Source organism: Otolemur garnettii, unplaced genomic scaffold (genome assembly GCF_000181295.1).
Source record: "Otolemur garnettii isolate 467f Iridium unplaced genomic scaffold, OtoGar3 scaffold00008, whole genome shotgun sequence".
NCBI classification, from domain to species: Eukaryota; Metazoa; Chordata; class Mammalia; order Primates; family Galagidae; genus Otolemur; species Otolemur garnettii.
Window position 1 is genome coordinate 12569563 of NW_003852403.1, and position 11356 is coordinate 12580918.

At 42.0% G+C, this 11356-nt stretch overlaps 1 protein-coding gene across 1 annotated transcript in view; it reads right to left on the bottom strand.

Annotated features, from left to right (window-relative positions):
* Positions 1-11356, bottom strand: part of OIT3 (oncoprotein induced transcript 3) — a 28306-nt gene that overhangs the window by 3706 nt on the left and 13244 nt on the right. The window contains exons 5-7 of the mRNA XM_003783571.3: positions 7805-7927; positions 6199-6359; positions 3481-3896 (exon numbers count right to left, since the gene is read on the bottom strand). Coding sequence (XP_003783619.1) covers positions 3481-3896; positions 6199-6359; positions 7805-7927 — 700 coding nt within the window. The remainder of the gene's footprint in view (positions 1-3480; positions 3897-6198; positions 6360-7804; positions 7928-11356) is intronic.

Genomic DNA, 11356 nt, shown 5'->3' on the forward strand with positions numbered 1-11356 from the left:
AAAAAAAGTGGGGGTCAGGTGCATAGGCCCGGGAAAGTGGGTACCTGCTCTCCGTGCTTAGAGGCTATCTGGTTCAATGCTTACTGCTCTGTCAGTGCACTTGAAAAATCCAATGAAACTGTTAAAATATAAGGCATCTTGACTTGTATTCCTGAAGTAGCTTATTCTGTCATATCAAAATGAAGAGGCTCTAAACATAATGCGGTTTCTGTTATTTCTTATACTTATTTACTCATTTTTATTTTCCTGAGGTAACAATTTATGCCATCTTCTGATTATATTCTATAATAAATGTCTATGGCATACCTAATCTGTGTGCGCCACTCTGCTGGGTACTGCAGAGGATATAAAGATGAATAATCTGGTGTTTGACGTCGGGAGTTTACAGTCCATTATCTATGATAATAGTAACACTTGATAATAAAAATGGTACTTTTTATCTACCTGCTTCAGCATGTTCAATTTACCTTTATCTAAAAATACCATTATTTTTCTTTAAAAGCATAAACGAGGCAGAAGGAGTTATTACAAGGTAACACATTACAGAAGAGAAACCAGGACGATGTTGGCTCTTGATTTGGGGTAATGCTGGTTCCAACAACTCCAAGTTCATACGCTAAAAGTACATAAAGATGGGATAGGAGAATCCAAAATAACTGTTTATCAGAAAGTTGTTCAATACCTGATTTTGGAATTCAATGTTTTTTTTTTTTTCTGGAGATTCCCTTTCTAATTATAGTTTGGTTAGGCAAGTATTGAATTATTTGGCATTTTCAGAGTACATACCAACTAAAACTAGGAAGAAGTGAATCAGACATGTTTACTAGCAAGGGACAACCAGGCTGGTTTAAATTTAAGCTGAGGAAGAATGAAAAAAAAAACCCAAAGAAATGAATAAAAAAAATTTATAAATGTAAGTAAAGTGAATTATGTCATTTTAAATTTGTGGACTAGTCCCAACTTATTATTATAAATACTTATTTAATAATTTGCTTGGCAAATACTTAATGACCCTTACTATATATATGTTAGGTGCTGAGGAAGAAGGAAAAAAAAAGGAAAATTTCTAGTTCAGATGGGAAAGGAATGGAGAAGGCTTCACCGAGGAAGTAAATCCTGCTGAATTTTGAAGGATGAGTAAAGAGCAGACAGGAAATAAAGGTGGGGAAGAAGGATTTCAGACAGAGGAAACAGCATATGCAACGTCAAAAGGGTGTTTAAGAGTGACAGTTTGGGAACTGTCAGTAATTCCTTTGGCAGGAGCAGACACAGAAGGAGACTCAGGTGGGAGGATGAGGGCCAGTCAGCCCAGCCGAGCGTCAGATTCTCCTGCGCACCCCATTCTTGTGCGGTGCCATAGATGGCACTGTTTGCCTGCTTACAAATTAGGACCATACTGTTGTGGTGTTCAAGTTCTCAAATATGCTTTTTTTCTTCTATGGTGTATATTTTTTTCCCTCTTGTTAAGGGCTGGCAAAATAAATAGTGCAGCTTCTGAAATAAAAGAGTCCACTGAGAATCTGAATAACAAATATAATGAATAAATTTCACACACTTGAGACCTTAGGTTTTCCCAGCGAGTTATAATTACATATTTATTTTTGCAAAAACTGGATATGGGGGCAGGAGAAAACTTACAGGGTGTGAGAGAGAAGTGTTCCTTGTCTAGATTATAATGGTGACTTACTGGGTGTGGATGTCAGAACTTACCAAGCTATATATATATATATATACCTTAAATACATATGTTCATTGTATGTGGAGAGTACTCCATTAAAATCGCGAAAAACAGGGCCCGGTGTTTACCCCTTTTATCTTTTTTGCCTTTTATTTACCAACCAAAGGTAATAAAGGTAAAAGGTTTTCAGCAGGGATGTAACAAGATGCTACTTTCCTTTGGTGTGGACTGTGGGAGGTGGGCGTCTGTGAAGCTGAGGTTTGGGGGGGGCTTGAAGTCTGGGGGAGGGGGATGCTTTTTTGTCCAGATGAAAGACAACACGGCGGGAATGAAGAAAACAGCAATGAAACAGAGAGGCATTACTAATTTTTTAAAAAGCTTCTCAGCTGATCCTAATGTGCATGAAGGGTTGAGAAATCAGGGTACCAGAGATGGATGTCAGCAGGTGAAGTTTGCCTACAGTGACAGAGAAGGAGGCAGAAAAGCGAAGTAGACATTTCCAAGGGCCTCCGGGTCAACCAGCAAAGGGCGAGGACCAGAGCTGCACCTGAGCCGCTCCTCCTGGACCACTGCCCCTTCATGAAGGTCATTAAGTTCCCAACCCTGCCAGAGACTGTGTCCCACCTGACCAGGAAGAAACTCAGGAGTTTGGGGTTTGAATGTAATCTTCCTAGGAACGTAATTTTCATGGAGTGCAATTTTCCTACTGAAAACTGTTAGATTTCCTCTGACACCTGCGGACACCTGCAGATCTCAATCCAAGGATCCTCAGAATGTATCTCTTTTGCATAAAACAAGCACAAACTCAAACCACTATAGCTTCCTCCTCAACCTACCAAGTATTCTCTTTCCTTCACTACCAAATTTCTCAAAAGAGGGCTTAATGCATCCTAGTTCCAATCTGTCATCCCCACGGCTCTCTGCCACCTGCCACCTGAACAAGGGCTCAGCCCACCCCCAAGCAGGCCTGGATCGCTCTCAGGGCAAGTTAACCCATCTTACAGTTTCAGCTGTAAAAAAGGGGAAGTCTCTGTTCTTCACCTGTAGTTCCCACCTTGCTCCTGAGTCTAATAAGCATTTCTGTTCTTCTTCTTCTTTTTTTTTTTTGAGACAGAGTCTCACTTTCTTGCTTTCAGTAGAGTGCTGTGGCATCATAGCTCACAGTAACCTCAAATTCTTGGGCTCAAGCGATCCTCTTGCCTCAGCCTCCCAAGTAGCTGGGACTACAGGTGCCAGCCACAACGCCTGGCTATTTTTTTAGAGATGAGGTCTTACTCTGGCTCAGGCTAGTCATGAACGTGTGAGTTCAGGCAATGCACCCCTCGGCCTCCCAAGTTCTAGGATTACAGATGTGAGCCACACACCCTGCCTCTGATAAGCATTTCTGACTGCCCACTGAACTTCTCTTCCTAGGTACCTGCAGGTATTTGAAATTTTAAAATATTCTGTATATTCTTTCAAATGATCAGATTCAGTACACGTTTCTCTACCTAAAACCTATTTTTCTAGTCAGTTACCAGAGTTGGACACCTTGGCGTCATTTTTTTTTTTTTTTTTTTGCAGTTTTTGGCTAGGGCTGGGTTTGAACCCGCCACCTCCAGTATATGGGGCCGGTGCCCTACTCCTTTGAGCCACAGGGGCTGCCCCTTGGAGTCATTTTTGACTCCCTTCTTCCCTCCCCAGATTTTACCTCCAAAATGCCAGTAAAGGCTCCGAACTAAGGGAGCGCGGGCAGGAGCCTGAGCCCATGGACTTGGAGGCCGGATGCGGCCCGAGGACCGCGAGCCCGACCGTTACGTTACCCGTCTCGGATGAGGTAGTACTTCAGGATCTCGTCGATCTTGGCCGTGGGGGTGGCGAAGCAGCTCTCCACCAAGCTCTCCAGGCCGCTCACGTGCACCAGAGGCTCGATGCCGAAGTAGAGGGAGTCGCGCAGCTTGAGGGTGGGCAGAGCTTCTCGGTAAGGCTCCTCAAACTCGCGGTCCTTAAAGATCTCCAGCGTGAATGGGAAGACCCCGCGATTGCGGCCCCTGATTTCCAGCGGCGAGTTGCGAAGGTTGGGCACGTAGCCTTCGGAAATGGTGTACAGGCGTGGGAACTCGCAGGTCACCGGGATCAGCAGTTTGCTGGTTCGGATGATGACGTCCCCGCTGCTCCCCGGGGTCTGCCTGGGTAGGCCGGTGACGAGGTTGCTGGCAATGATCTTGTCATTTACCACCTGAGCCAGGCCGGGGCAAGGAGAGGAAAGAGCTCTTTCAGGTTATTTCTGCAGAGCACCCCACCCCACGTCATCGTTCTCCGGATCTCTGCTCACTGTCAAAGCACATTGGAGATCTGGTTGCCTAAGACTGAAGTCGTGTTTTTTATTTGTTCGTTTTTTCCCCCATTGCCTCTGTTTTATTAGCAAGACACCCCTTAGCTCTGAAGGATTTTGCGTGATTGCATTAACGTACACAGCTATGATTTAATAAAAAAAAAAAAGAATTTTACGTATTACTTCTTGGTCAGCCCACACGTTCCTTTGGAGTTCTACTCATAAAACCTGATCTCTGCAGAATCAGCACATTCAAAGGTCTGGTATTTTAGGAAAAAATAGCTTCCGGATATATATATTCTTTTTTCAAGAGTTTTAGACTTGGTGCTCCTGCAGCAGCTTGACCTTGTGCTGAACTCATCTGCGCTCCGAACCTCAGCTGTGACATTCATGCAGATGATTTTCTGCTCTTCGCCGCCAGCTTCATCGGCTCTCCTGGCACCAGAGAGTAATGCCAACCTATTACGAGGCGTTTCCATTTGATTACCCGCACACACAGCCAGCGCGACTTGCCTAAAGTGGGACCACCTGCTCCTTGAATATCTGCCCCTTGTCTCATCCCAGCTCTAATTAGCTATCTGATTTTCATTTAGTAGGATCTGTAAATAAATGTTCATTTAACCAAATGATCACAAAGGCCCCGCACCGATCTGCACGTAGGGGCGCTTAGCTCTCTCTGTCGCCCACGCTTCTGTCAGGCCAGGGCTTTCTTCACCACAGTCCCTGCCTAACCCCAGTGCTGTGGGAGGAAGCCCGGACCACTCCCCCTAGCATACAAGGCAGCTCTTGGAAACTGTTTGCCTCATCTGCTTTTCCAGTTTCAGTTTCCAGTAGGAATTCCTTGCCAGTCAGGCTGTACTGCCGGTTCATCTCTGCACAGCCCTGAAATTCCCCTGTCGGGGACTTTGCTCGCTTGTTTCCATGTGAAAGGACCTTTCTTCTCTCTGTGCTTATGTAAACCACACACACACATGCACACACACACACACACTCACACACGCTCTTCCACCTGGATCCAAGTCCCACTTTTCTCCTCTGCTCCAGTGTTTGTCCCTTTACTAGGCTTATCATCTGTCTCATTGTTCATGCCTTACTGATATTTTATGTGTTATCATCTCAATACTGCTGTGTAAGTTTCTTTCTCTTTTTTTCTGAGACAGAGTCTCACTTGTTGCCCTTGGTAGAGTGCTGTGCTGTCACAGCTCACAGCAACCTCAAACTCCTGGGCTCAAGCAATTCTCTTGTCTCAGCCTCCCAAGTAGTTGTGACTACAGTCGCCCCCCACAACACCTGGTGATTTTTAGAGATGGGGGGGTCTCACTCTTGCTCAGGCTGGTCTCAAACCTGTGAGCTCAGGCAATCCACCCGGCCTTGGCCTCCCAGAGTGCTCATATTACAGGCGTGAGCCACGGCACCCAGCCCATGCTGTGTAAGTTTCTAAAAGCATTTCATATATCCCCCAGACCCTCCAGCTCAGGGCTGTGTATAGATTTTTGGATGAAAGTATAAATCTTGGCTCAGCGCCTATGGCTCAAGTGGCTAAGGCGCCAGCCACATACACCTAAGGTGGTGGGTTTGAATTCAGCCCAGACCCACCCAACAACAGTGATGGCTGCAACCAAAAAATAGCCTGGTGTTGTGGTGGGCACCTGTGGTGCCAGCTACTTGGGAGGCTGAGGCGGGAGAATCGCTTGAGCCCAGGAGTTGGAGGTTGCTGTGAGCTGTGATGCCACAGCACTCTACCCAGGGGGAAAGCTTGAGGCTCTGTCTCAAAAAAAAAAAGGAAGTATAAATCTTTTGGCTCAACCTGGTTCAATACTTGAACTCATTTGCTATGTCATAAATGACCCATCATTCGTATAAGTTGCTTTCTTCAAATAAAAGAAGTGGTTGAAGGGGATGGAGCCAGCCACCCAGTACCACTTGGACCAATGCAGTCAGGAAAATGTGCAGACTGGAGAGATGGCCTATTCAATGAACAGAAATTGCAGAATTCTTTGTAACTCCCTGTCCTGACAAGTGCCAGGACCAGGGCAGATGTTCAATAACATGCTTGTTAAATGAGTAACAGGAGATGCCTTGAGCTCAGTTGGTTTATGTGTGAATATGCCATCTATGACGCCAACCACACCGCATACCTCTGTGGACTACCTCCCAAATAACTGGCTCCTGGTCATTCCCCCAGTGTCCTCCAGGAGGAACCTACATCCACCACTGTACCACACGTCTTGAGGGAGAAGAGGATGTTGACATGGGTGCCATTGGAGACTCCTCGGCAGGACGTGTTGGTCAGGAAGAGCTCCAGGCCGCCAACCAGCTCCCTGGGGACGCTCACTTCAATGGTGTTCGACTTGCACAACACAGGGACTGTGATAAAAAGGGGCTACTGTTAGAACCAGGGCACCGGGATCGGGAGGAGGTCTTCTGCGAGAAGAAATTTCACCTTCATGTAACCTGAGCTTTTTATTCTATCCTCAGAGAAAACAGCAGGGCTCAAAATAAGCTGGTGAATAAAACCAGTATTCCTAACTCCCGAGACTGTGGTCAAATAATGTTCCTCATATATACAGTTCCCTGAAATAGGAAATATCATGTTCAAGTCTCAATTCAGCAAATATTTGTTTCAAAGTGTGACTAGCATCACTCTATGAACTGAAACACCTAAAGGTTTAACTTTTAAGCACACACAATTTATTAGCAATACAGAAAAAATACTACTTTGATATAGGCTTGAACTTCATAACAGTACTGCTTTGACTTTGCTATTAATTACTGCCCCATAAAACAGGAGTAATAAAAACTGTGCTAGTGCACTCGGGGAAGGCTTCCAAATTGTCCTAGCATTGCCCAGTAAGCCATAAACTCTGACCATAAACTCTCCGTTTTAACTTCATATACAATAAAAAATATTTCCTTAGCATTCCCAAGCTCAACTTCTCTAGACTCTACAAATACCCTATAAAGTATTTTAGGGACACTACTTGGGAAGCTGAGGCAAGAGAATAGCTTAAGCCCAAGAGTTTGAGGTTGCTGTGAGCTGTGACATCACAGCACTCTACCAAGAGTGACATAGTAAGACTCTGTCTGGGAAAAAAAAAAGTATTTTAGGGTCAGAGCACTGTCAGAGTCCAGTATGTGAGCACATATCATAACAATGGTATAAAGTAAAGAAATCAGAAATAAGTGTTCATCGAATATGTGATGAATGAATTAATATTCCGGATGTCAAGAACTACATGTCCAGAAAATAGTTCTCAGAAGGTTGTTAATGCTCACATTATAAGTGTATGTAGAAGAATCCGTTCCCTATGGCTTTCGAGTTAGTTTCACTTAGTTTCAATCCCAATTACTTTTTAGAAAGAGAAGGACTGCATCTTATACTTCAAGAAGGACTGTCTTATACTTCTAAACTGAGCACCAGTTATACAACTACCCCTAGAAATTAGAGGAAAAAACAAAAGGCAAACAGCAAAGGCAAATTAGCTTTTCGGTAGTCTTTTTAAAGAGCTCTTCTCTTTGCGATGGTGCCTGTGGCTCAAGGAGTAGGGGGCCGGCCCCATTAACCAGAGGTGGCAGGCTCAAACCTGACCCTGCCCCAAAACTACAAAAAAAAAAAAAAAAAAGAGCTCTTCTTTTTGGAGTGGTTCTAATCTTGAGTGATGACTCAGGTATACACACTACTCAGATACCTGGCGTTTTAAAAGCTGAGCATTAGGACTCACTTGAGGGAAGAAAGCTGCTCCCAGCTTTCTTTCAGGGAAGAAAGAAAAGTGAGTTAGAGCAGAGAGGAGGCAAGCCCAGCCGCGTACTACCTTGGCAAGTGTGGTTGTCTTCAGACAGCACCAAGCCCCGGGGACATTCGCACTGGTAGCCTTTCTCAGACCCAAGGCACGAATGGCTGCAGCCGCCATTGTTATTGTGGCATCCTTCGATGTCTGGAGTAGGAACCAACAGAAAAGGGAATCATCTTGTGACCCTCCAACAATTCTTGGCACTTCGCATCAAAGATTATGCTTACCTCAGGGCAGTAACCCTGGTGCCTAACCCAGTGACTGAGACAGGTAGGCAAATCCACCAACAATGTTTATTAAACATTATAGCTAGAAAGAGCAATCTTCCAACATCCACAGCTCTACCCAATTAAGCTGGTAAGGTATTTTGTAAAGCGTTCTTCAATTTGGGTTGGTCTGATGTTTTGAGTTTTTAGCAGTAAAACCCAAAAGTCACATCTTAATCGCTGTAACATTTATTCCACCCAATTCAAAATTTTATCGAGCATTATTGATGTAAAAGGGACTGATGGAATACAAACTCAACTAGATGAGCTCGATGGACCAGAGTTGTTATGGACTGGCTGAATCACTGGGCTTTCTCCCCAAATCTCTAGGAACAAGAGCACTGGGGATGAGTCTTGGGCTGATAGCACCCTATAAAAATAAGGGCTGTCCAACATGGTAAGAGAGTCCAGTCCACTGAACTCTTGGTGACATTCCTCCCATGAGGCAACTTTTTAAAGGTTCCTTTTGTAATGTTTTGCATTTTCAAAAAGCATACTCAGTCAAATGGACAAAAAGGAAAAAATATTCAGGTGGAAACTAAAGGAACTACCATGTGATTTCAAACTTAACAGAGGCAAAGTAATGACCTTTATGAGACCTGGACATTGTCTTCTAGGTCAGGTTATCAAATTCTAACATGCTACACATTGTTATAAATAAAGTTTTACTGGCACGCAGCCATGCCCATGGTCATGCCTGTTATCTATGCTGCTTTCTTACTACAAGGGCAGAACCATGCAGTTTCTACTGATTCCTTATGGTCCACAAAACCTAAATTATTTACAATCTGCCTTGGAGAAAAATTTTGCTGATCCCTGCTCTAGGTTAAGTTAAAGGAAGGAAATGTTTTGAAATCATCTGAGATGCTCAGAGAAAGGTATAAGCCGATTTCCAGTGATAGCTATAACTCTCAGTTCAAAAATATTTTTAAGAAGTTTCTTTGCACTATCAGTAAATTAACTTGGGATGAATTAGTTTGTGTGAAATATGCATAGAGAAAAATTTGTAATGAATCAATCTTTGAAAAACTTAGAAGAGAGTAAAGGTCACCTGTTTATAAATCTGTTTATTTAAGGAGAAGAAAAATCACACCTCTGGCCTTTTGAAATACCTGAAAATAATATGTTAACACTGTGGAAGAAAGCATAAAAAAATGTTATGAGATGTTAAAGTCAACATTATTAGGATTTAAAAAAAAATAACCTTCCTTAAGTAATTCTATTTCTCTAAGTCACAATTTCAGTATTTGTAAAATAAAGATGTCACACTAAATATTCACTTGGGATATTTCCAGGTCTAAAACTGCAAAGTATGAAATAAACTGAAAGTCTAAATTATCTTAAAAGATTTAAATCTGTCAGGAAGATATATCCAAATGTTTAGAATGGCTATATCTGACGAATGAGATTGTGGGTCATTTAAATTATCTTTCTTTTACTTCTCTGCATTTTCTTCTATACTCCTATAATAAATCAAAATAATAAAAATTACCTAAAATTAAAGCAAGATGAGTGTTTTGAAATTGTTTTATTTTATTATTATTATTTTTTGAGACAGAGTCTCTGTCACCCTGCGTAGAGTGCTGTGACATCATCATATCTCACAGCAACCTCAAACTCTTGGGTTTGAGCAATCCTCTTGCCTCAGTCTCCTGAGCAGCTGGGACAATAGGGCTTGACAATGCTCAGCTAGTTTTTCTATTTTTAGTAGAGACCAGGGGTGGGGGAAGGTCTTGCTCTTGATCAGGTTGGTCTCTAACTCCTGAGCTAAAGCAGTCCACCTGCCTGGGCCTCCCAGAGTGCTAGGATTATAGGCCTGAGCCACTGAACCTGGCCTAGAACTGTTTATTATTTTTTTAAAAGAATATATAATTATCTAATAGTCTACCTAAAGAAATATGGATGTTTGTATTATCAATGAAACTTAATGGTTATAAATAGAACTATTAATCCTAAAGTGTAACTCATATAATTTTAATCTTCTGCTAAAATATTTTTTTCAGTTATGGTTATTAGGTTTTAAGACTAGATGAGGATTAATTGTTTCCAATAAAGTGCTAATGAATAATTCTAAATGTTTCTCATAATTTAAAGAGGGTTTAGGATATTACTCTTATTCAATAAAGGTTAAAATACATTAAGTCTTATTATAAGGGAGTGTAGGTTAGTATTCTGGTTAATGGTCCCTTAGTTAATAATGCAAAGTTTGTTGCATGAAATAAATTGTGGATACTAGCCATGATTTTCCCTTTTGGGGAAGTATTTTATAATTTTGACTATAACTAGAGTAAAGTAAACCTTATAAGCTGTGCTATAGCTCCATTATTCCACAAATTTATTTATCCTAAGGAACAGATCATATGTCCTCTGAAAATAACAATGATAAGTCATTTATCTCTCCAAATAATCTGCAAAGAGTATTGTAAGAGTTTAGACTTACTAAAGTGGAAGTGATGACATTTTAGTTGTGATATTTTGCAAGGGTAAATGTGCCTTAGAGAAAAGACATTATCTAAGTTTCATATAATAATAGGAGACAATGTCCATTTCAATTATTTGATAGACCCTATGAATTCTTTGTTGTCATATGAAATGTATAAAGCATCCCTTCTACTAAAAATAGATGATTTTGTTTATCTCAAAAAAAATGTCTTAATCTCTGATAAATACAAAGCACAGGAAGAGAAGGGGAAATGGCTTCATGTAAACCACTTTCCCAGATTTCCAACATGGGAAGAGTCGCCTACGAAACTTGTTAAAAACAGAAACTCTGAGGCCCCATCCTAGCCCCTGTGAAGCTTAGTCTGCAGGAGAGAGGCCTGACAGGGGCAGGGTCAGCCCCCAGGGATGGTCAGCAGCAGGGGAGTTTGAGAAACACTGCTGTAACTGGTTGTTGCCTACCTGTCTTACCTAGCCAGTCCAGGTGTGCTCCTTGGACTGGCAGCGTAGGTGTCATCTAGAAGTTATTTAGAAATGTGGTATCTTTTTATTTATTTATTTATTGCAGTTTTTGGCTGGGGCTGGGTTTGAACCCGCCACCTCTGGTATATGGGGCTGGTGCCCTATTCCTTTGAGCCACAGGTGCTGCCCTACTCATTTTCTTTTTAATTAAATTACAGCTGTGTACATTAATGCAATCATGGGCTACAGTGTGGTGTTTTCATACACAATTTGAAATATTTTCATCAAACTGGTTAACATAGACTTTATGTCAATTTTCTTAGTTATTGTGTTAAGATGTTTATACTCTACTTTTAGAAAGATTCACTTGTACCCTTGTAAGACAAACCATAGAGGTGATCCCTCC